The sequence below is a fragment of the Onychomys torridus genome, chromosome 4 (assembly GCF_903995425.1).
Source record: "Onychomys torridus chromosome 4, mOncTor1.1, whole genome shotgun sequence".
NCBI classification, from domain to species: Eukaryota; Metazoa; Chordata; class Mammalia; order Rodentia; family Cricetidae; genus Onychomys; species Onychomys torridus.
In genome coordinates this window covers 147430446-147456438 of record NC_050446.1, presented here as the reverse complement: position 1 = coordinate 147456438, position 25993 = coordinate 147430446, and the positions used below count along the sequence as shown (strand labels likewise).

At 41.2% G+C, this 25993-nt stretch overlaps 1 protein-coding gene across 3 annotated transcripts in view; it reads right to left on the bottom strand.

Moving 5' to 3' along the window:
* The window catches only part of Ralgapa2 (Ral GTPase activating protein catalytic subunit alpha 2), a 277458-nt gene that overhangs the window by 195166 nt on the left and 56299 nt on the right, over window positions 1–25993 (bottom strand). For 2 of the 3 annotated variants that reach the window (XM_036184593.1, XM_036184594.1), the window contains exons 4-11: window positions 25925–25982; window positions 18109–18152; window positions 16785–16962; window positions 15500–15615; window positions 14122–14260; window positions 12192–12391; window positions 8498–8725; window positions 338–505 (exon numbers count right to left, since the gene is read on the bottom strand). In XM_036184593.1, coding sequence (XP_036040486.1) covers window positions 338–505; window positions 8498–8725; window positions 12192–12391; window positions 14122–14260; window positions 15500–15615; window positions 16785–16962; window positions 18109–18152; window positions 25925–25982 — 1131 coding nt within the window. Of the gene's footprint in view, window positions 1–337; window positions 506–8497; window positions 8726–12191; window positions 12392–14121; window positions 14261–15329; window positions 15469–15499; window positions 15616–16784; window positions 16963–18108; window positions 18153–25924; window positions 25983–25993 lie in introns of those variants that run through there. The other variant, XM_036184595.1, reaches the window with a different exon arrangement.

Below are 25993 nucleotides of genomic sequence, written 5' to 3'. Positions count from 1 at the left end.
ATTTTTCCAACAACTATTTATTTAAACAAGTCAAGGAGAGGATAAGAGCTTTTCAGTCTCACAGAGAGAACTGCAAAATATGAGAAAACAGCTCTGGCAACAGTGATTACGAAAGTTGCCATGTTCATGTAGCTCTGGGCTAAGGATGACGGAGACAACTGCCCACCAAAGACAGAGCATGGCCGATGCTTCTGAGGCAGGTCTTCACAAACCCCAACAACCTGAGAACATCCTGCTCCCATCTGTGTTTGTGGGCAGAGTGAGACCCTTGACCACGCAGATCTACTTTGCCAAGAGGTATGTACCCTCACCTCAGGAGACTGAGCAATAATGTTACCTCCTTGGAGTCAGTCTCTGAAAGTCCTAATTTGTCAGCATCTTCCTGGGCAACATCCTTTTTATCTGGCTCCTCCATGAACACAGGTTGGTTCTGGAGGATCCACTTCCTGTATACTTGAACTACTTTTCTTGTTACAGATATCTCACAGGAAGGCAACAAAAATGCCTGAAAAGAAAAAAACAAAACAAAAGCTCTTCAATGCCACACAAGCTCAGATTGTCATAAAGCTGCATTATAGACATTTGTTTCCATCACCAACTTCAAAAACATTTAACTTGTTCAGAGACCGCACACACTTTTCTATACACCATCATCTGAGGGGAAAAGACATCTTTATACTTGGAACAGAAAAATAATAAATTTTCATAGATTCTTCTACTTTTTGTATGAACCATAACCAAATCATACTGGTATTTTAGTTGTCTATATAAAACAATTATAACTAAACTTATAAGTTTCCTCAAAAAAATCAGAAATGGTGTGTAAAGTAAGAGGTGACTGTGGCGGGCACGGAGCTGGCTGCATTTACCCGCTCTGGGCCCTGCACTCAGGTGAGCCACGCTGGGAGCTTGAATTGGCCGTGCTGGGTCAGTGAACACCACAGAACTGGAGCCTGCTACAGATACGGGCTCTCCTTGCTTGTTTTGCCTTTTCCTCCTCCTTCTCGTCTTTCTTTCACCCCACTTTTGTTCCTTCTTCCCACGTCTCTCTTCTACTTCCTTCCCAGACAGGTTTCTACATTTATCGAGCACCTCTACGTGTACTTGTACTTGTACTAACTAGAATAACCACTTGCAACACTCTCCACACTTGTAGGAACCTCAAAAACTTTGTGGGCACGTACAGACCAGAAGTCATCATTGGATAGCTTCCTTGACTGCTTCACCATCTTATTTTATCAGACAGGATTTTTCACTGAATTTGGAACTTGGCAATTTGGCTACTGGCTGACCAAGAAGTCGCAGGGATCTTACTATGTCCGCCTCCCTAGTGCTAGGATTACAGACACACGGCACCACGTTTTTATTACATGGATGCAGGGGATCTGAGCATTTTACCAACTGAGCCATCTCTCAGCCAAGGAAAATTTTAATATTAAGGAATCTCCTTACATATTTGCGATTTCATGCAAGAAGACAGAAAAAAATGACTTTGAAGACTAAATGCATCTGCCTTTTGCATCTCATATTTATGGGCTATTTCTGTAATGCAAGGTAGGTAGGAAGGACCGGCACCCCTCACTCAAATGGTCGAATGACACAGACAAGGACAAATGAGCCGAAAGGAACCACAGATACTTCTCAAGGTTACAGTTAGTTCCTAGGCTTTTTTTTAAAATACCACTCCTAAGTTTCACAACAAAGGACCCAATGACAGGCAGATGTCGCTTCAGCATTGGTACATAAGATGCCAAAATTCTCCAAGGTGTCAGCCAGATCACATCAAATTTTAGAACACAGGATTCTGTGTTATCAAAAGATTACAAAAATTGAATGAATCAAGATTACGACAAAGTACATGTTGTTTTACTTTCTTCCTGAATTTTATTGCAAAAAAAAATCATACAAATAAAACTAATTTTTTCACAGTGAATAGCCCCATTCCCCTGATGTTATTAGCAGCAACTATATTTGCTTTATTACATATTTATCCATAAACCCAACCCTCTATCCCTCCTTCGATCCATTCTATTTCTCATTCACTTGACTGGTCCATTTCAATCTAGAAACACTTTAACCTCCATGTCTCTGATTGAAGTTTGGCATTTTTTTTTAATTGTACATTATTTAGAAAAACATTACAAAGAAAGAAATACAGGGACCATTAAATCAGTTCTGACAAAATGTAGACAACTTAGTAATCCAAAGTTGACATAAAGGCATAACACACTACCCTCCTCACAGAGAGAGTAGTTCTTGTATAGGTGAAAATAAAGTTATAAAGAAATCCTAAAAATATCTCTACAAACAGCCAGGACAATATGATATATAACTTACTGTTAAATATCATTGGAAATATGCTAAGTCAATTTGAATAAAATCATAATTTAAAAAAACAGACATGATCCAAATGAACAGAATATCTAGATACCAGAAATATCAGAACCTGAAGTAAAGGACATCTGAAAACAAAACAATCCAAATGAAAAGCTGTGTACTTCTAGGTCGGGCAAAAGGGACATAGCTAAAGTGGAAACTGGGAGAATATGAAGGAAATCTCTAGAATGCAGTAAGCAGAAAGTAAGCAAAGGCCAGAGAGGCAATGCAATGACAAGGTCACCCTATGCAGAGCTAGACAGAGATGCAAAATACGGGACAGAGCAGTATGCAAGAATGGCTGAGATGAGAGGACAAATCCACAGAGTCACGGTCACAAAAGCAAGCAGAACAGACACGAGAATTTTACAGTATAACTGCTGAAAACCAAAGGCAATCAGAAACATTAAAGGCAGCCAAGAGGCAAAAAAGGACACATTTCCTTCAAAGAAATAAACCAAATGGTTTGCAGTGCCTGTGAAACAGAAGCCAGGAAACAAAGGGCTGGAGTTACCCAAAGTGCAGAGAACACATGGCTACCAGTAGACATAATACAGCATCCTAAAGAAGACTTCAAAAGTGAAAGCAAAACAGACAATTTCAGATAAGAAAATTCGTCACCAACAGACATGAACTAAGGAAAATATTAAAAATTATCCTTCAGACATAAAGGGAAATTATCCTAGGTCAGAAATTTGGCAAGGAATAAAATATCACAAAAAGGGTACTTGTATAATTCTAAATGAATAGGGCATGTGTAAATATATGTTATATAACATAATACAGTAGTTGTAAGTATGAGATATATATGTATATATTCATTTTATAATGTAGAATTCAAATATATTACAAAGTCCTGTCAGCTGAGAAGGAACAAACAGGGTGAACTTGAACTTCTGCTGAAAATGAGAATAGATCTTAGGTTAGAGAGCCATGATGCCGGCCACTGCACAACTGCAGGTGACTGTAATACCTACCACACACGTTAAGTCCTGGGAAAAAAGGACGACTAGCCAAAAACCTTTGGCACAATTAGAAAGTAAAAGTAAGACTGCTGATTAATACCCAAGAAAAGCAGTTACTGTGTTACATGGAATAAAGCTGCAATCAAAAGGCAGAGGTTATTACACTGTTTTTAAGAAAAAGTTAATAAACAAACAAATAAAACACCTGTAATTTGTAAAGAAAATCCATAGCATATGTCCATGGGAGGTAGACAGTAAAGTTAGAAAAACATGTTATCATGCAAACACTAACCAGAAGACAACTGGTAGGGCCATATTAAGACTACGCAAGACAGACTTTGAAAAACATTATCCTTATATAACTGGAAGATGCTGTTTTCTTTACATCAGATGGACACCATCACAGAAAGCCACAAGTGGATACCATTGGATCACTGGACTGTGGGGAGCCAAGCCCAGCAGATATATCTTTAACACAACTCCTACACGTAAGGCTCAGGGAACACCGTGGAAGAGAGGGTGGAAAGATTATAAGAGCCAGAGGACCAGGAAGTCTGCTTAGAGATTGTATTTTCTAAAAATGGCAGCCTGAACAAAACCTGAGCAATGACAATATCAACAGGAACATCAACAGGCATGGTAACTTGGAAAAGAGGAAATCTCACATAGTCAGTCCCACATCTAGATAAAGAACTACAAGTAAGTAAGGCTGCTGAGAGGAAGGATTATCCTCTCCCAGGGCTGAGTCGCCTCCCCCACCCCCACCCCAACTACCAACTGGTTATATAACAGAAAGTGGCCAGCCCTGAAATCATATACACACAAACAACAAAATGGATTCTGTGGGTTGTATTTAGATATTTGTATGGGCATGTGCATGCATGTAACAATAATGATTAAAGAAAAAGGCCTCAATTTGAAAAGGAAATGGGGAGGGAGGTGCTCTGAGACACTTTTCTGTATGCTGTGAATATGTGTTGCTCCCACTGGCTAATAAATAAAGCTGTTTTGGCCTATGGCAAGGCAGCTTAGAAGCAGGTGGGAAATCCAAGCATGTAATAGCACATAGGTAAAACCACAGAACATGTTGCAACATATAAATTAATAGAAATGGTCTGAGTTTAGTTATAAGAGCTAGCTACCAAGAAGCTTGAGCCATAGGTCATGGCCATACAGTTGATAATTAATATTAAGCCTCTGAATGATTATTTTACAAGCAGCTGAAGGACCCTGGGGGAGAGAGATTTGTCTGGACCTCGTGGGGCCGGGCGGGACCACAGGAAAACTTCTGGCTACAGGGAGGAGGGACATGGGGGGTTAGAAAGAAGATCTGGGATGGGTTGGAGGGAGACAAGGGAAATGAAGAAATGCTGTAATTACATTTTAACTTAAAAATAAATTTAAAAAACTGGAAGCTTCTGAATGATAAACTATTCAATGCACAAGAACATATAATATAACTCAATATATACTGATGCTACAGAGGGCAAACTCTAACTTAACAGTCTAGCCTCATGGCTTTTAGTACACCGTAAAAATCCCTGAGTTTGGTGGCCACACAGTTGAGCAGTCCACTGCAGGTCTCCCTCCAGCTTTGCCAAAAGGGATGCCTCTGGCTGAAGTGACCTAGTAGTTAAATTCTTTCTTTCATAGAAGGCTTCATTTCAGTATCTTACTCAGGGAAAGATCCTCTTTTAGCTATCTTTCCCTGTTCTCCAGAGACAGATGCCTTTGGCTATCCTGTGGTGAAAGATGCCTTCTACACTTTTCTAACTGCAGAGTTAGCTACTCCTAGGAAAAGGGCTTAAAATGGCATGGGACATAAAGCTATTTAATCAGCAACTTTTCTTTAGACGAACAAGCCCAGAACCTCTGGTGACTTATGGATACCAATAATATGTGGAACAGAAAAGCAAACTTCAGAAAATTCAGAATTACTGTCTTTCCTACCATTTCAAAGGCCTACCTACCCCATGTCCCTGCCCAAAATCAATCCCTATAAAGCCTTGTACTGGCAACCCCTCACAAGATGGTTTCTTCTTCTTCTTCTTCTTCTTCTTCTTCTTCTTCTTCTTCTTCTTCTTCTTCTTCTTCTTCTTCTTTTCTTCTTCTTCTCCTTCCTTCTCCCTCCTTCTCCCTCCTCCTCCCTCCTCCTCCCTTCTCCCTTCTCCCTTCTTCTCCATTCTCCCTTCTTTTCCCTTCCCCCTTCTTCTCCATTCTCCCTCCTTCTCCCTTCCCCCTTCTTCTCCATTCTCCCTTCTTCTCCCTTCTCCCTCCTCCTCCTCCTCTTCCTCCTCCTCCTCCTTCTCCTCCTCCTCCTCCTTCTTCAGAACCTGAGTCCTCATCTACCAACTTCTTCCTTTCCCCATCACTTTCTCTTTCTCAAATGTTCGGTTTCACCAGGTAGCAACAAAACTTGACTTTCTGCAGTGTCTTACTCAGGGTTTCTATTGCCATGATAAACACCATGGCCAAAAGTAAGTTGAGGAGGAAAGGATTTATTAGGCTCATGCATCCCCATCATTGTTCATCACTGAAGGAATTCAGAGCAAGAACTCAAACAGGGCAGGAACCTGGGACCAGGAGCTGATGCTGAGGCCATGGGGGATGCTGCTTACTGGCTAGCTCCTTATGGCTTGCTCAGCCTGCTTTCTTAAATAACCCAGGACCATCAGCCAGGGATGGCCCCACCCACAATGGAATAGACCCTTCCTCATCAATCACTATTTAAGAAAATGCCCTACAGGCTTATCTGCAGCCCAATCTTAATAAGGCATTTCCTCAAATAAGGCTCCTCCTCTAGCATGTGTCAAGTTGACATAAAACTAGCCAGCACACACAGCTATGTTGCAACTGGTGATTATGCAAAAAATCTGCAAATACTCAGAAGACTTTCAAAGGAAAAAAAGGATCATCTATAGCAGGATATTCTCACTGGATAGAAAACAAACAAAACCAGAACAGAGCTGAGAGAGAAGCGAGAAAAGTACCAGGCCTGCTCATCAGAGCCTCCTGCTTCACCCTGCCCCACTTTACCTCCGTCACACTGAGGTAGGTGCAGGACCATTTCTTCACCCAATTTAGTCTATCTTCTGCTGCCTCCATTCTGCTATTAAGACTATACACTGAGATTTTCTTCTGTTTAATAAACACCCCAATTATTACTATTATTCATTTTAAATTATGTTTTCTCCTTTTTTAGTATGTATTCGTCAGATGTTATAGTTTCCTGCTTACTGCAAACATGTTAAGTTTATCTTTAAAAAATGTTAAATGTATTCATCCCCAAGTTTCAATTTTAGAACTGAAGTCCTTATAAAGTCTTCCTGGCTCTGATTTGTATGTCAAGAGAGGTCTGGTTACAAATTTCTAAGTGCAAGAGTGACCTAAGATTATTACACTCAACTAAGCTTTTGGCCACAAGTACAAGGAAAAACAAAACAAAACAAAACAAAAATAAGCTGGGGGTGGTGGTGGTGGTGGTGGTGGTGGTGGTGGTGGCGGCGGCGGCGGCAGCGGCGGCGGCGGCGGCGGCGGCGCACGCCTTTAATCCCAGCACTTGGGAGGCAGAGCCAGGCAGATCTCTGTGAGTTAGAGGCCAGCCTGGGCTACAGAGTGAGATTCAGGACAGGCACCAAAGCTACACAGAGAAACCCTGTCTCGAAAAACCAAACCAAACAAACAAACAAAAAAAAAAACCCCTACATTCACTATTTTCAAAGGACCAATGAAAATAAATTTTGGGATACCTTCTTGAAACCACTCAATGACAAAAAACAAACACAAAAACAAAACAAACAAACAAACAAAAAGTAGGCACAATATCCAACAAAGCAAGTACTCTAAGGCTGTGGAACCAGGATGAAGGATTTGCTAAATACAAAACTAAGATTAAACAACCCTATATATTATGATTCCTAATCAATTTCTGATAATGATACATTTATTTAGTTAGTCAGTCAGTTATTTAGTTTTCTGAGACAAGGAAGGTCTCATGTAGCCCAGGGTAATCTCAAGCTAGCTGTGTAGCTGAGGCTTGCTTTAAACTGATCCTCCTGCCTCCACTTCCCAAATACTTGGATTGCAGGCTTTTATCATAGTTCAATGGTAAATTTATCCTTTATAAGATAAATTTAAAATATAATAAAGTTGGCTAGCCACAAGATGCCAGTCAAAATCAACCCCAGACATTGTTGTGTCCCAGGAGCACCAACCCTGCTGCCAAGTTCGGGCATCAGCTGCAATCTGGATTCCGATCTCTTCCTTCTCTTTACCTTGCTTCTTCTGGCTTCAGGCTTCAGTTCTTCCCAGCACCTTTCCTGAGAGTCCTGGACACAAAGCCTTTCTCTCCTCTCCTCTCTTTCTCATCCATCTCTTTCCTCCTGTGCCACAAGTATTTCTATCACATACTCGGGTGAACAATGTTTCAGGGAAAGAACAGCTTTCGGAAAGAGCCTCTGGGTTATGAGAGCTCTGAATCTCTGGGAACACTGGGTTCACTTGGTGCTAAGTACTAAGAATAGCTTTCTATCCACCTACCTGAGCTGAGTTTGCCATGGAAGCATGAAAGTATTTGTTGAACTTTCCTTCATTATATAGTGATAAAAAAAACCTTTTTTGTGAGTCATAAAAACTTGTGACAAACTAAAAGTGGGCCTAGAAGGGCCATTACTTAGTTCTACAAATTAGGCTAAATTATCAATACTATTGCTTACTGTGTCATAAATAAAACAATGCTACAGTTTGGATCTGAAATGCCCCCATCCTCCCCTGGGCCCATGTGTAATTTGGTTCTGGTTTGGCACTATTGAAAAGCAGCATAAACTTTAAGAGGTGTGGCTTAATGGGGTATTATAGGTCATGACAGAGTGTGCCCACAAAGGAGACTGTAGGACTCTAGTCTCTTGCTCTCTTTTTCACACCCACCCATAAGGTAAACAGGCCTCACCTGCTTCCTGTACCTACCTTAATATACCACCCTGCCACAGGACCAAAGCAACAGTACCAAGTGACCCTGGACTGAGACCTCTGACACTGAGACAAATACACCTCCTCTGTTTAAACTGATGCCCCCAGGCATGTGTTAAAGCAATCGGAAGCTGACTAACTCAAGAACAAAGAGACTTCAACTTCATGAATGTATAACATGCACTGACCTGTCGAAATACTTCATTCACAAAATTCACATAACCCCGTGTGGACAGGAGGATCCGCTGCACCATTTCATACACTGTTCGATGCTCTTCTTCAATGCTACAAAGACTGGAGTTGCTGAGTCTTCGGTCAGACAAGGTGCTACTGTTAGAATGGCTTTTGTCCTGCTCTGTGGACCCAGCACCATCCAGCTCTGGCACCTTTTCTTGTGCTGCACCACCACCAACGGTCTGGAAAATGTCATCACACATCTTAGCAATCCACCACTCACCACCACCTAGCAAAGGTAAGTCTTGTCTTGCTCATTGCCTTTTGAGATCTGTGAGTGTTGCAGTCCTAGCGAAGGAACCCATATCTCACACAAGTGAGCATGTGCTCTGCCACTGATCCACATCCCCAGATCCAGGTCTCGCCTTACTTCCAAGTACTCTGATTACCATCAACTTGCACGGGGTACAGGAAGGTGCCTGAGGCATGACTCCTGGGCCTCTAGTTAGCAATTTTCTAATTAACCAAGTAATTATTCCTCAACTCAGTGACTGTAACAGGAAAACTACTAAGTTATTTCAGGGAAGAGGGCTGTGAAATTGTGTCAGCTAAAGAGTTTAATTTGCATTTGTGAAACCACAAAATAAGCTAGTGTGTAAATGTAATATGTGTCCATCATCACACCAGCACTCCACACTTACTCACTTACTCTACTGTCACAGAGGTGTGAAAACTTGAAAACTGCCTATAACAAAAGCACAAGAATCACCAGTCCAGGCCCAAAAGACGAACACTTAACATTTTCCATCTCTTAAAATATTTTGTTCTTGGAGCCCCCAGTGGCCATATAAGAAATCCAATGGCCTTGCTAATGAAACAGTATAGAGTAGTTCAAAATGAGCCAGGCTTCTTTCCAACTGGCAATAACAGGCATGTGAATGAAGTCATCTTGCATCCTGCAGACCAACCATTCACCAGCTAAAGGTCACCACCCAAGAGCCCATGAAATACACAGATGTACTAAGGCAGATCCTGGCCCACAAAGTAAAATAAAAAAATAAGGTTTCTGCTTTCAGACACTAAGTTTTGAGGTGGTTTACATCACAGCAATGAAATAACTAAAACAGCATGGAGAATGTAGCATCAGGTCACTTAAACGTAAGCTCCAGAGCTAAGATGGCTCAGTGGGTAAAGCTGTAAGTATGAAGAACTGCCTTCAGAAGGAGATCTGTCTTCCATCCACTAGAATCAAGCTGGAATTCCAAGCTGCTGTTAGGATGAGTCCATCCTGATGTCCCCTGACACATGAAAAAGCCTTGTCAGCAAAACAGAGATGCCTACCAGGACCAGGCCAGCACTACCACGGTTCAGAAAACCACACAACACACACTATTACTTACTCCCCACGTGAGTTTCTCTGCCACACTGGTACCTCTCAACCCCATAGCCCATACTGAGACATGCTCATTCTCAGGGTTAGCCTAGGCATGGACACCCACCACCCACAAAGCAACTCTCAGGGGGATGTCTCGCTGTTTTGTTGGTGGTGCCTGAGTGTGATACCACTCGTTCCTCAATCTTGATCTGCCAACCTGTCAGCACACCCTAGCCTTGCCTCTGCAAAGTTCAAGAACAATAGAATATACGACCAGAGTCCACAAACAAATGTCTAAAACTCTGCAGAGCTGTCAGCTTGTGTGTGTCACTGTCCCAGTCATTTGTCCCAAGAGCCTGTAGATCACTGCAAGAGCTGTCTCAGAATTAGTAAAAGTATTATTTTATTAATATAACTAAAGAGGTATACATATAAATATGCTCAGCTGCCTGGCTATATCAATTTTTTTCAATCCCTGATGGACAAAATCAAACCAGCAGGACTAAATGACCACAGACTAAACCTCTAAACCATGAGCCAAAATAAACATTTTAAGTTGACTATTTCAGGTATTTTTGCAACAGTAACAAAGAGCTAAGTAACACATCACAGAACAAGGAAATCTATAAGGCCAGATTTACCTAGTGCTAGGGAAGCTAAGTCTAAAAGGCACATATTAGCTGTTTCTCCCTGTCAAAAGAACAAGTTCTAGGGGGCTGGAGAGATGGCTCAATTTAAGGGCATTGGCTGCTCTTCCAGCTGGTCCTGAGTTCAATTCCCAGCAACCACATGGTGGCTCACAACCATCTGTAAGGAGATCTGGTGCCCTCTTCTGGCCTGCAGGCATACATACAGGCAGAACACTATATATATAATAAGTAAATAAATCTTTAAAAAAAATAGTTCTAGACCAAGAAAAGAACATTATTTCACTTGGGGAACAGAAAACCAAAACCTCCTCATATTCAGCAAAAAAAAAAAAAGCGAATTCTATTGTGAAACAGAACTTTAAAATATTTTATAACATCTTTTATAAAACTAGTGCATGGTTTGAAAACAGTTTTGATCACCTTGACAAGGACAGTAATGTTTTTGTTGTTTTGTTTGGTAGTTGCTTGTTTGTTTTGGTTATGGTATTTTGAGACAGGGCTTTTCTGGGTAATAGCCCTGGCTCTCCTGGAACTCACTCTGTAGACCATGCTGGCCTCGAATTCACAGACATCCACCTACCTCTGCCACTGAAGTGGTAGGATTAAAAGTGTGTATCACCACACTTGCTCACTCACTTCAGATCTATGAAAGAATATCATATTTTAAATTTGAAATAAAAATTTTAAGGAAATAAATATAACCATTACCATTTTCATTTCATCTTCTAACTTCCAAAGTACAAAATTAAGGGGTTTTGTTTTGTTTTGAACTACTTTTCAGCAAGCCCTCTGTTATTATTATTGTAATTCAATCCTGAGACTCTTATGAAAACAAGTTTGCCCTCTAGGTAAACAGTAAGTCCTCTACAGTGGATCCACAAGCTCTAGACTACATGGTGTTCCTCTTCCCACCAAGGCACCAATGACCTTGAAGTACACCAACTACTGATCTGCTTCCTCCAGCTTGTTTCTCCAGCTTGGATCGATGTCCTATTTCTGGAACCTCCTTGATATCAGCAAATCTTCAATAAGTGAACTACACTTGATAGTCCTGTCATTGGAGACAACAAACAATAATAATCAACCCACACAAAGCCATGACCCCTCATTAATGTGACTGCTCTCTAAGCTCTGAAAACAGTGGTGCTCCACCAAGTACACATACCAAAGACCCTCCGACCTAAGAAGTCTTTTAGGAAGGCTTCAGACAAAGGCAGACTTCTTTCCAGGAACAGCATCATGAAGCAAAAGCTACCCCAGCATCCTGAGCTGTGAGTCCAAGCCCTCTCCTGAGAAGCCAGAAGATACACAACAGCATGAACTCTCTCCATAGGCCACATCTACATAACCTGATGGCCTTCCAGCTACTGGTGACTAAAGAAGAAAGGACAAGAGCCTGTGCCTGTGCTCAGAAGATACAACATGTCAGCAAAGCAGAAAGAAGGGAGCACAAGAGCTGTCTTCTGAGTTCTCCTTGCCCCTGAGACTGCCTTTCTGCAGTGATTCCAGGACTGTGTGGCAAGTGCTTCAGACCAAAGCTCCCTCTGAAACCTCAGCCCTACACACAGGTGAGCCAGTAGATCAAAACCTACAACAACCACAGCTCCAACAATCAGTTACTTTGCTAATGTGGGGCTGTGCTTATTACATAAGAGAAAGATTTTAAAATGATGGCTGGCATACCTGGATGATTTTAGGAAATACATCAACTCCATTTTTAGTGTTTTGTGTTGCAGTTAGATATTTTTTTTCCAAAAAGAAAGTTACAATCCATTTAATGAAAACAACACGAGCTGCCATGTATGGAATTTTTGTACTGTAAATTGTTTCATTATCTCGAGTTACAGTAACATATACAGGCTTTGGTCTCAAATGAGGGATTTCTGATAGAAAGAAAAAGAATACATAATTAAGTTAGTGAATCTCAACATATGATCCATACAAATGGTTCCAATTAATAAACATATATTTGGTTGTTTAAATAGCAACTAATAATGAAGACCTATAAATGTTTACAAAATAACAACTTCTAGAAGGCTTGATTCTGATTATGCCTTACAATATAAATAAAAAGAGGTGGCTGTTATTGCTTGCATACTGCAATAGTATACTACCATGCTAATTTCTCTCATTAACAATTTTGAAGATTATAATTATAATTTTGAGACTACAATAGTGAATATATCTTCATTTCTGGTATAGCTAATTTAATGCTATTTTATGAATGGAACAAATGTAAAAGCAAACATGAACTTTAACAAAAAAATATCTAAAGCTAGACATTGTGGTACAAGTCTGTAATCCCTACACTCAGAAAGCTAAGACTTTTCATCTAAATGAACTCAGAAACTCAGTCTTCATTAAGTGTCATCAACTATGAATATTATAAGGCTGGATTTGAGATAGAAACTTACCGTAAGTCCTACCCTATATCTTAACTACTTCCTAGATTCCTGGAGTACCTTGGTGAAGCTAAAATAATGACAATAAATAACTTTTTTATTCTTTCTTTTTCAATATAAAATCTCTACATGTAGCCAAAGCTAGCTTCTAACTCACAATTCTCCTGTCTCAAGTTTCCAAGGCCTAGGAGGGCAGTTATGGGCCACCATGACCGGTTACAATATGTAACTTTCAACCTAGTAACAACAATGTTTCATGCTTTTACAATGAATACAGACAACACATAAAGTCAGAAACAAATTTTGGAGAAAAAAAATCACACACACACACACACACACACACACACACACACACACACACACACACCAAAATACAGGTTAGAGTCCCCCTAAATCAGTTATTCTAGATTTTTAAAAATGCATCGGGCTTCAGCTATTCCCCCTTCTCATGTGTCTGTTAGTCCGTGTGTGTGTGTGTGTGTGTGTGTGTGTGTGTGTGTGTGTGTGTCTGTGTGTGTCTGTGTGTGTCTGTGTGTGTGTCAGCAAATTCAGAGAGTATAGTCCCTTGTGATCTTTTCTCCTCCAAAGCTATTCTTGATCATCCACTAACTAACTTGGTGTTTCACAGGGAGAAGATTTGTCCCCACTTTCACCACTGTAAGGGATTACTGCATCCTGTAAATCCTAAGCCTAATCCCAATAAAGAAAAATTTAGTAGCTAAGTTAAATGTTCCTGTTTTCCAGCATTCTGGGACCACCTGTCTCTAGACTGTCACATCACTCAAGCATCTCCCTCTACAAGTACCTGCTAGTATCCTGGCAGATAAAAGCCCCAACATAAAGTGCATCCTTCCAGCAACTGTGTGTCCTGGGCTGGACAGCCTAACCATTGAGCAGGGTCTAACATCACTATAACTCATCACCCATAAGAGAAGACTAAGAAATGCAAAATATGACATTAAAAGGTGTCAAACATACAGAAATATCATGACGTTTTGAATTATTTTTATAGAAACCATTGTTTTCCGTGAGGCAAAAAATCTCTAAATGAGTTTACATAACTGAATCATTCATTAAGTAACTTTAACTTTTCAAACAATATGAACATAAAGTGACTTTTTGCCTTAAAATATCACAGGGATTATTACTATGAAAGCTACGGTACAGTTTCCCTGTGGATGACATCCATACAGGAATAAAAGAGTACTCACCAAGTACAGGTTTGTAGATGTTGGTTAACTTAGTAAATGATGGAAACAAATGAGGAAGATAATACTTTCGAAACAATGTGAAAAGAAATTTAAAACCAGTATCTTGATTCTCCTTATTCTTCCACTCCAAGCTTGCAGCCTTTGGATAATATGTGGGTAAGGACAAATGTATATTTACAGTTTAAATTAACATACACACACATGAAATGATATTAGATTAAAATTCCTGTTATCGATATTTAAATGACAATATTGATAATAATATAATGAAATTATATCTTAACAAAGCTCAAAAGATGATACAAATTCTAGGTATTGTAAACCTGGCCAAGAACCCATGACTGAGTATCACAGGCCCTAGGGCAGAGCCTACTTATTTTGCTAAATTAGGGACATATTACCAAACTGCCTTCTAAATACTATAGTTAGCACACCGCACACCCCTCATCAGAAAAGCCTCTGCACGTGGTGGATGGTGGTTAGTGCAGAGGTTCACAAATGCTCAAAGTACAGAAAAAAAGTGACTGTGGAATGCTCAGCCCCAAATAGAACCCCTATATGTGTCACCCCTTTCCCCATAGCTCGGGACATCTTAGAAGAAAGAGTAGAAAGCTCTAAATGTCAAAGGTCAGGAAAAACTACGACAAAATAGCTGACTCCTAGACATGGCAGGGCACATCACAGCAGCTGTGGTTCCCTGCACAAGGTCAAGCCAGTCAACATTTCAAAATGGGCAGAAGAGGAGCTTTTGGCAGATGATAGCTGCTGGGTGAAGAGGAGCCGGTTTTCTTCAGCACCATAGCCCATGGGAGGTTACCCATGATCCAACCAATGGCCCGACACCTATGCACATCTAATTGTCAGCTCTGATTATACTCAGTGGGTTATTTTAAAATGGAGGTGCTAGGTAAGGTGGCATATTCAGGAGGCAGAGGCAGAGGCAGGCAGAGTTTGAGGCCTACCTGTCTACATAGCAAGTTCCAGGCCAGCCAGAGTTACACAGTGAGACTCTGACTCAAAAAAAAAGGAAGAGGAGAAGGAGACATGGAGTTGGAAGGCTGATGGAGGAGCAGGGAAAAAGGAAGAGGTGGCAGAAAGAGGCATGAAGATGATCTAAATATACTGTATTTATGTATGAAGTTGCCAAAGGATGCATAACATTTTTTAAGGAAAGATACCTTAAATAATTCACACATAAAAGTACTCACACCGAGTCTTTCTGAAGTGGCCCAGCAATGATGCATGCCCTGCTCTTAATAAGTCGCCACATGAAATCACTTCAGGGAAAGCAACACAGACACACAGAAAGAAAAGAAGCAGTAACTCTCCTTCCTACGAAAATAAGCCCATCATTGAGACAGCTTGGTTTTTCTCTGACCTGAATAACCATATATTTCAACAGTATTTGAAGAAAAAAGCATGTTTGGTCCTCAGCGATCTTCTCCCCTGATACAGCTGGCAGAAGTGGGGTGATTTCTTCTGGGTATATTTTTGCTAAAAGGTAAAAAATAACGAGAGCTTATTCATCAAAGTAAAATTTTAAATAAGGGGTTAAAACTGGTTTCTATTACAACACATCTATCCAGCTACTGGAACTGTTCAGACTGAACCCCAAACCAGTATGAACAAGGGTTTAGGGCCCAGTATAGAAGTCCACAGAGCCTTTCCTTCCTCTGGACCATTCTTTTCCATTCAAATTCTGTCCTGGTCAGCCTAAAATCCAACGCAATGAAGTGTTACACAGTAAGTTCACACTCACAGGACACAGATAGTCCAATGAGGTCACTACTGTCCTTCTATGTTACATGGAAAAACACAGTTGGCAAAGTAAGATGAATGGCCTCTTAAAGAAACAACAGTGATAAGAACAACGGACAGTGGTTAGGGAAGACATTTAAATTTCATTAGCTGACAGAAAACACTTGTTACTTCACACTGTAGCCAACATCTGCCCCCTGCATTCCATTCCTGTTTCTGTTACTTCAGAAATTTTCTCATTATAATTTAATAGAAAATAGGCTCCAGATTTTTTTGTTCTGGTTTGTTTGTTTGTTCTGTTTTGTTTTTTAAGACAGAGCTTCTCACATAGCCCAGGCTGGCTGGCCTCAAACTTTTTAGGTAGGTAATTAAGGCCGACCTTAAAATCCTGATCCTCTTATCTCCACCTCCACCTCCAAGTGCTGGGATCACAGGCTTATGCCACCACTTCCTGTACCCTAAGTTTTTATTGTTTTTTGTGGTATTGTGGGTTGAACTACGGCTTTCATTATGATGTCTTTAGGAATCCTCTGTGAATCACAGGAATCATTCCTCCTCAGCTTCATCAGAACTTCGATTCAAGAACATCAACACCAAGGAAACCCTCAAGGTAAGCTCAAGAGTAATTTCGAGCTGGGAAGATGGCTCAGAAGTTCAGAGCACTTGGCTAGCTGCTCTTCCAGGGGACCTCAGTTTGGCTCCCAGCACCCATGTCAGGTGGCTCACAATCACTTGAAGCTCCTGGGGTATCTGGAGTGCTCTTCTGGCTTGGGTACCCATACACATGAGTCATACACTTACACACACACACACACACACACACACACACACACACACACACTCACACACACAACTAAAAATTAACAGAGTCGTTTCAGCATGTCAACCTTGCTAATACTGCTTACCATCAACTACACTAGGGCTAGGGTTGATGAGTGTCTCCAGTGTACAAGGCCCCCTGGATGACAGGACCGCTGGGAAACCAGGCACCAGGCAAGCGAAAATCAGCACCTGCTCTTCTGCACAGTTTGTCTGAAGTGCTTGAAGCCACAAAAGAAACAGTCTGATTCCTTCACATCTTATCTGAAAACAAAATTAAAAGCAACAAAAATCAAACACTTAATACACTATTTGTAGAGCAGCATCAGTCTTAAGAAAAAGAAAAAGAGAGAATGTGTGTGTGTCAGGTATGGTATGATGGTATAACGTCTGTAATCCCAGCATGTGGGAGTCTAAGATAGGAAAACCCAAGTTTCAGGCCAGCCTGAGCTTCAAAGCAAGATCCTGCCCACCTCCAAAAAAGAGAAAGGGAAGGAAGAAGAGGGGATAAAAGTATCATTAAAGTATACAAGCTCTTCCTTCAGTAACGAGCAAGGATGCAATATAGTACAAAGGCTAAAAGCTTGGGCATGAAAGTTAGGGAGCCTGGGTTCAAATTCACCCTCTGCTACTGTCTAGCTGTGATACATGGAGAATCATTTGACTTCTCTGGGTCTTAGTTGTCCCATCTGTGAAATGGGAGGATTGAGAGAGTTAACTTGCATAAGGCCCCCACTGAACTATTAATAGTATTTCATTTTTTAAGGCAACAATATCCTTATCATCAATGCTCAATTGTCCATGGGAGCAATGTCAGAGAGACTCACCTTCCACATTTACACTAGGGGAGAACAGAATAGAATTTCAGTCATGTTAACATAATGTTCTTTGGAGCTAATGGGACTCTGAAGAGCTGGCTGAGTGACACGGGCTGCTGTCCAGCTTCCCGGCCTCGTGTCTGTCTATACTCAGCTCCCTCCTGCACCTTCACCATGATCTGAATGGTGAGCAGTATCCAACAGAAAATGAACAAACATGTCCCCTTTTCATACTACTTCCATCTCTACTCTATTTTTAGAATTCAAAACACACAGTCCTCCTTTTCTTTATTCCTAAATGATTAAAAAGATATCAATAAAAGAAAATACATTTGTAAATGAGGATTTACAATGTGTTGTCAGATGCACATGAAACATAAAGGAGGAGTTCCCACAGCCTTCATCACAACCATCCATAACTCAAGTTCCAGAGGATCCAATGCCCTCTTCTGACCTCTGCTGGCACCAAGCACACGTGTGACGCATATACATACATATATGCAGGCAAAACACTCAAACATATACAATAAGATGAATAAATCTAAAAAGTGTTAAAGAAATATTCCATTGTACTTTCATCAGAAATGATTACCTTAATAGAATTTCCAGTGTGTAGAAGCTTCTTTAAAGTTGAACCTGGAAGTTTAAAACAACACAAATAAGTATTTAAAGTATATCAGGGAATACTTAATATCTATATTTATTTTATTCTATTTTTATTTAAATGTGTATATAATTTATGATATAATTTATGTGTGCATGCAGGTACAAGTATGTGTGTGCACTGTTAGTGCAGCTGACCTCAGAGCCATAAGAGGGCACTGGATCCCCTGGAACTAGAGTTACAGCCAGATGTAAGCCGCTCAATGTGTGGGTGGGTACTTGGAACCAAACCCATGTCCTCTGCAAGAGCAGCAAGCATTCTTAACACAACAGTCCTCAAAATATCTGTTTAAAGATCAGCTTTAGAAAGGAAAAAAAATGCATGCCTTTTTAAAAATGTAAGACTGACCTTCAAAGGCAAAGCAACCTCACAGGAAAAAAGATAATTTTAAGGATAGTAGTACTTTGAGTATGAGCCTCTTAAAAAGTCTTTAAAAAGTGCAAATAACTGACATTCCTATTACAGAGACACTTGCTCATCCATCTCATTGCTGTTCTAGTCACAAGAGCTAAGAAATGGAACCAGCCTAGATGTCCACCAACTGATGGACGAATAACAAAAATAAGACACACACACACACACACACACACACACACACACACACACACACACACACTGGAATCTTATTCAGTTTTAAAGGAAAAATGAAATGTGCAGATAAATGAGAGGAGCTGGAGAAAATTAGACTGAGCTACCAGTCACCCAGGCCCAGAAAGATTAAAAATCTCAGGAAATGAGAGACACTAGAGGTCCCCAAACAACACAAGTTGTTGCTATTCTTCTCGGTTGTCCACCAGAACTAGATGGTAAGACCCTATTACTGAAGATTTCACATGCTTTTGGACGCAAGAGATAGAGAAATCAAGCTGGTTGAGCAGCTTTCACAGTACCTCCTGTCTCCCCCTAAGAGCACTGAGATTGCAGACACATGCTCTGTTGGGTCCGACTTCTATCTATGTGTGCCCTGTGCATGTGAACTGGAGTAGATGATAACTGCACAACAGTGGGCACATCCTGTGTGACAGGTCAGCGTTCCAGTCTGTAGGGCTCACAGCTGGGTAAGACTGTTGAGCCCTTTTCTCTTCCAGGAATCTGCATGGCACCTTCCAGCACTATGGCTTGTACTATTGGGGGCAGGGGCTTCTGGGGCCTCTCTGTAAACAATTTACAAGGAGGTTCCACACCTCACACTGGAGCCTTTGTTTGCTCTGCCATGTCTTCTAAGAGCAGGATTACTATGCACGGTTGCTCCTCTCTTTTCAAAAACTTGGATTTTAAGATGCTGGCCATATCTCATAGTGTAATATCTCTGAAATACAGTAATTGGGGGTAGAGAGACAGCTCATTGGCTCAGGAGGGCAGGGAACTTGCTATGTAGACCAGGTTGGCCTTGAACTCAAGATCCACCTGTCTCTCCTTCCTGAGTGCTGCGATTAAAAGCAACTGCCACAAATGACAATCTTTTAAAGATATTCAAAAATTATTTTCCAAGATAAAAGTTCATACAGATGTTTTTAATCTAACCTTAGCTGAACAAAGTTATTTCCTGTTTTAATTTTGTTTTTTTCATTAAAAATCTGTTCTCTGCCTCACGTCTCAAACCACTGAAGTGGATACCACACACCACCAGTTGGTCCTTTCATAGGCAAGGTCAGGGGCACAAAGAAAAACCCCCTGGTTGCTGATCTGCAAGGACCACAGCAAGTGGCAAGCAGAGGAAGAAGACAGAATTTTGTGGCACTTCTACATCCACTCAAGTACACAGGAACAGTAGTCCACTAAAGGAAGTAAAATACATCAAAAATTGCTTTAAAGTGGATCAAGGACCTAAATGTGAAACTTGAATACAAAATGACTAAAAGAAAATAGGCCAGGTGTGATGGTGCACTTGGGAGGCAGAACAGGGGGATCTCTGTGAATCCCGGCCCAGCCAGTCGACACAGTGGGACTGGGGGTGGGGTGGGGAGGCAGCACATGTGCAAACACAGGAGATCTTTATGATTTTGTATTAATAACAGATTCCCGTGCCCATCTGAGGAGCTGGTGGCAACTGATGGCTGCTGGGGGAGGGAGAGTCAATTCTTCAGAGCTGTGGGCCTGAGAAGCCATTCTCCAGCGCATGGTATGCCTACGCCCATGCCCTTACAGGAAGCAGTAAAAGGACTCAGCAATATTTTTTTAAAGTGAGAGAGAGTGTTGAGGAAGTTTGGAGGGAAAAGTGGTTGGACAGATAAAAGGGGGGAACTGGAGGAAAGGGAATGAGGAGTAGCTTTGATCCAAACACATTATATGCATGTACAAATATTAAATAAAATATTTTTAAAGATTCCGCCGGGTGGTGGTGGTGCATGCCTGTAATCCCAGCACTCGGGAGGCAGATGCAGGCGGATCTTTGTGAGTTCGAGGCTAGCCTGGTCTCCAAAGTGAGTTCCAGGAAAGGCGCAAAGCTACACAGAGAAATCCTGTCTCGAAAAACCAAAAAAAAAGATTCCTAGATATGACAATAAAAAGTATAACCCATAAAAACTGCAAATTGGACTTCTTCAAAGTTAAAAACATTGTTCTTTAAAATATAGAGAAAATATTTCTGAGGCATATATCTGATAAAACTTCCATACAAAATACTGGAACCCCCCCCCCAAAAAAAATTAAGACAATAAAACAATGTAACTTTTAAATGGGTAGCCTTGAAATATATGTTACCAGAGACACACATAAATCACATAAAAAGACGTTCAACACCATGAGTCAATGAGATAGAACAACCAAAAACTAAACACTGACATCTGCTATTAACTGGACTGTGACACTGCTGAGCACATAAAATGATATAGCCATTCTGCAAAACAGTTTACCAGATAGGTTTTCTCTATAGGAGATAGGAAAGCTTATGTCTACCTAAAGACCTGTACACAAATGTCTAACAGTAGGTTTATACATAACAGCCAAATATGAGAATCACCTGAACACTAATCAGCAAAAGAATGGATCAAAATATATGATGGCAAAGCCATACAATGGAATACTATTCTACTCAGAAATAAAAGGGAATGAACTCTTAGTACATAGCATACAGATGAGTCTCAAAACAAGTAGAGTGGAAAAAGATGCTGTGGTGGCTAGTTTTATGTTAACTTGATACAAGCTATTGTCATTTGAGAGAAAGGAATCTCAATTGAGAAAATGTCTCCAAAACCTCAGGTTGTAGGCAAGCCTGTAGAGGATTTTCCTAATTGGTGATTGACGTGGGAGGGGCCAGCCCACCGTAGATGTTACCACCCCTGAGATGGTGAGTCTTGGGTTCTGTAAGAAAGAAAGCTGAGCAAGCCATGAAAACCAAGCCAGCAAACATCAGCTCCTGCCTCCAGGTTCCTGCCCAGTTTGAGTTCCTACGTTAGCTTCCCTCAGGGATTCAAGATATGTAAGCCAAACAAACCTTTTCCTCCCCAAGTTGGTCATGGTGTTTCATCACAGCAACAATAACTCTAACTAAGCAGATGCCAAACAAACAAAAAAGAACAGTGCTACCTGATTTCATATAAACAAGACTCTAAAAAAGGCAAAGGCAGACTAGCAGTGGATTTGAAGCAATCCAAGTCATCAGTTTTTGTCTTTTATGGGTTTTACTCAGTGTTGAATCTAGGGAACCTTGTGAAAATGTATTAGCGCTCACTGACTCTGAACTGACAGCTCAGGAACCTGCATGGGACTGAACTAGGCCAGCTGAATGTGGGTGACAGTTGTGTGGCTTGATCTGTTTGTGGGGTCCCTGGCAGCGGGCCAGGACTTATCCCAGGTGCATGAACTGACTTTTTGGAGCCCATTCCCTGTGGTGGGATACCTTGCTCAGCCTTGATACAAGGGCGAGGGGCTAGGCTCTCCTTCAACTCGGTATGCCAGACTTTGTTGACTACCATGGGAGGCCTTACCCACTCTGAGGAGTGGATGGGGGTAGAGTGGGAGGGAGGTGAGGAGCGGGGAGAAGGGAAGGGAGGGGGAACTGGGGTTGGTATGTTAAATGAAAAAAAATTAATAAATAAATATATTTAAATACAAAAAAAATGTATTAGTGCTTGGGGCTGAGGTAGGGAAGAAGGGAATAGAGATATTACCAAGGAGGTTGAGGAAAATTGGGGGTGATACTATGTTCATGATATTTTTTATATATTCTGTTTATTCTACCCCAATAAAGCTGTTTTAATAATAATAATAATAATAATAATAATAATAATAATAACAACAACAGTGAGTGGCTAGAAAAGAGACTAGATGGAAGTTTGTGACCAGACAGCTATCTATATGATAACAAAGGGCAAGAAGCTTCTTAAGGATGGAGGAGGACAGTGAGCTTATGGGTAACAAGGAGAAGGGCCAGAAGAGAACAAGATCATAAAAAAAAAAGGAGATGAGACAACATGGCACCAAGCTGGCACAGTCCAAGGATTGGGTGCTGAGCCATTTCTGGAATTAGCACTTCATAAAGAAAGGCCATGACCTCATCTCCATGATCCTGAGGGAGACAGAGGTGTCTCCAAGAAAAGCAAGGTTTCAGATGACCAAGGAGGTGAAAGAAAGGCCAAGCTGTGAAGCTGTTGCTTAACCAAGAGAACTGGCTCCATACTCACAGGAGCATGAGTTCAGCCATCCCCTCGTGAACTTAGACAAGTAGAGCCCCGGTTAGCTCATCCTGGCCATGACAATTCTTCCCGAATAGCCAAGACAGCTGCACATGATTACTTCTCATTTCCACACCACAGAATCTCACAAATCCCCAGGGTACCTCTTTAGGTGATATTTTGGATCTTAAATTTTTTACCTTATTTTAAATATATAATCACAAAAGTTCAAGAAATGCTAGGGCAATCTTCCTCATATTTAAGGGAAATTTTTCTTTGCTTATTTGAAGAATTTAAAGATTAATGAGCTCTCTCAGAATAAAGATTCAGTCACTGAGTTCCATGGGTATATATAGTACACATGCTTTATCTTCTTTAAATTTAAATTTGTAACACAAAACTCAAATTCAGTTTCTATAAGAATTTATTACCTGTTTTAATAGAAACAATCCTTAATTAAAATTAGAACTCTGGATTTTGGAATATCTACTGATGATGCCATTGTTTTTTAAGTTCTTTGACTTTACATGTTGCTCTCGCAACCAGGAAGCCCTGCTCACCTTTCAAGGCTCCGGAGGAAGTGACTTCTCTTGAAGGGTCCCAAAAACTTCTCTTGGGTGGACCTATTCAATCTTTCTTCTACCTTCCCACTATATGCCTCTCACAGCAACAATTACACTGTAATTACTTTTCTCATCTCTCTACCCATGGGCCAAGAGGCCTATCCAAAGCAAGAATGGTGACATGCTCTTTGTTTCTGCTCTAAAGGTTTGTCTCTCCCTCAATAAATAGTAAAAGAAATTAATTCTCAAAGTCAGATTCCATTCCAAGGCTCACACTTTCTTCCACTGTAGGTAGCCAACTGTTAAGGAAGAAAAGTCGTATCAAGTGCAGAGCCTTACAGGTAGGACTGAAGCAGGAACTCCTTAAACACCCACGCAGAACCCATAATGGGTGCCCTGGAATGCTCCAGTTAGGCTGGGCGTTTTAAATGGCAACTGTGCTGCCAGATGTAAAGAGCCAGGCAGAAGGAGAGCAATGTCATTTGCTTTCTTTATGTAAGTTCTCTCTCGCTGCTACTTCTGTTTTCTTAATTTTAATATTTAATTTAATTTTATATATCAGCCACGGATTCCCCTGCCCTCCCTCCTCCTGCCCCCCTCTGCCCTGTCCCCTCCCCCCCCCCCCAGCCCAACCCCATTCCCATCTCCTCCAGGGCAAGGACTCCCCTGGGGATTCAGCCCAGCCTGGTAGATTCAGTCCAGGCAGGTCCAGTCCCCTCCTCCCTTCGCCCAGGCTGAGCAAAGTGTCCCTGCATAGGCCCCAGGCTCCAAACAGCCAGCTCATGCACTAAGGACAGATCTGGGTCCCACTGCCTGGATGCCTCCCAAACAGTTCAAGCTAATCAACTGTCTCACTTCTCCAGAGGGCCTGATCCAGTTGGGGGCTCCACAGCTTTTGGTTCATAGTTTCTACCAGTTTGGCTATTTGTCCCTGTGCTTTTTTCAATCATGGTTTCAACAATTCTCGCTCATACAATCCCTCCTCTTTCTCACCAATTGGGGCCTGGCCATGGATCTCTGCATCCACTTCCATCAGTTATTGGATGAGAGTTCTAAAGTTAGGGTGCTTGGCCATCCGATCACCAGACTAGGTCAGCTCAGGCTTTCTCTCGACCATTGCCAGTAGTCTATTGTATAGGTATCTTTGTGGATTTCTGGGGACCTCTCTAGCACTTTGCTTCTTCCTATTCCCATGGGATCTTCATTTATCATGGTCTCTTTTTCCTTGTTCTCCCTCTCTGTTCTTGATCCAGCTGGGATCTCCCACTCCCCTAAGCTCTCTTTCCCTTGACTCTTGCCCTTCATTACCTGCCCTCACGTCCAGGTTGCTCATGTAGATCTCATCCATTTCTCTGTCATTGGGCGATCCCTGGGTCTTTCTTGGGGTCCTCTTTTCTAGGTAGCCTCCCTGGAGTTGTGAGTAGCAGTCTAGTCATCCTGTTTTACATCTAGTATCCACCTATGAGTGAATACATACCATGTTTGTCTTTCTGAGTCTGGGTTACCTCACTCAGGATGATTTTTTTCTAGATCCATCCATTTGCCTGCAAACCTCATGATGTCATTGTTTTTCTCTGCTGAGTAGTACTCCATTGTGTATATGTACCACATTTTGTTTATCCATTCCTCAGTTGAAGGGCATCAGGTTGTTTCCAGGTTCTGACTATTACAAATAATGCTGCTATGAACATAGCTGAGCATGTGCCCTTGTGGTATGGTTGAGCATTCCTTGGGAATATGCCCAAGAGTGGTATAGCTGGGTCTCAGGGGAGATTGATTCCCAATTTCACTTCCTAAATATGGCTGCTACTTCTTAAAGTATTCAAATGGGAATTTTGAATCAATAATGCAGACTTTAAGAACATTTTTTTGGTAAGGAATACTGTACAATTATTCAAGAAAATACTCCAGATCAGTGCCTCCCAACTTCATATGCACAGGAATCCTTCTGTGTCTCTTGTTAAAAGACCATCATGCTCAATAGGTCAAACTGGGGCCTGAAATTGTGCATCTTTAACACACCCCTGGGTAGCCCATGGACTGTACCTCAATGGGCACATTTAAAATGAGAGATTTAATTTTTAAAAATGTATCCATGGAAAATTTAATACACATATACAATCTCTTTTGATCAGATTCTCTTCCCACTCCCTGCTCCAACTCCTGCTGGACCCCCTCCCACTAGAGCCCCTCCCAACTTCATGTCCTCTGCTCTTTTTCAACCCCCTCCCTCCTTTATGCATCCTATAAAGTTAACAGGCTTGATCTCATGCACATCTTGGGAAGGCAACTGCAGCCACTGTGAGTTCATGGAGACAACAGCCCTCCCCAACTTCTGGCTCTCACAACCCTTCCACCGCTATTTCCTGAGCCCTTGGTGGAGGAGCTATGACACAGATCTCCAGTCACTCATTCTCTGCACTCCATCAGTTGGACTTGATTTTAATTACCATACCTTTAATTCTCTCTATAAGGTACCTTGATGGAATTAGCTACATAAAGCATTGCTCAAACCTCAGCTGGTAGAAATCCATATCACTAATACATTGTTTGCTTTTATCTTACCTATACTCTGGTAATGCCATCGAAAGAAAATTCGTTCAGGTAGAAACTGCAGTATTTTCTACAAAATAA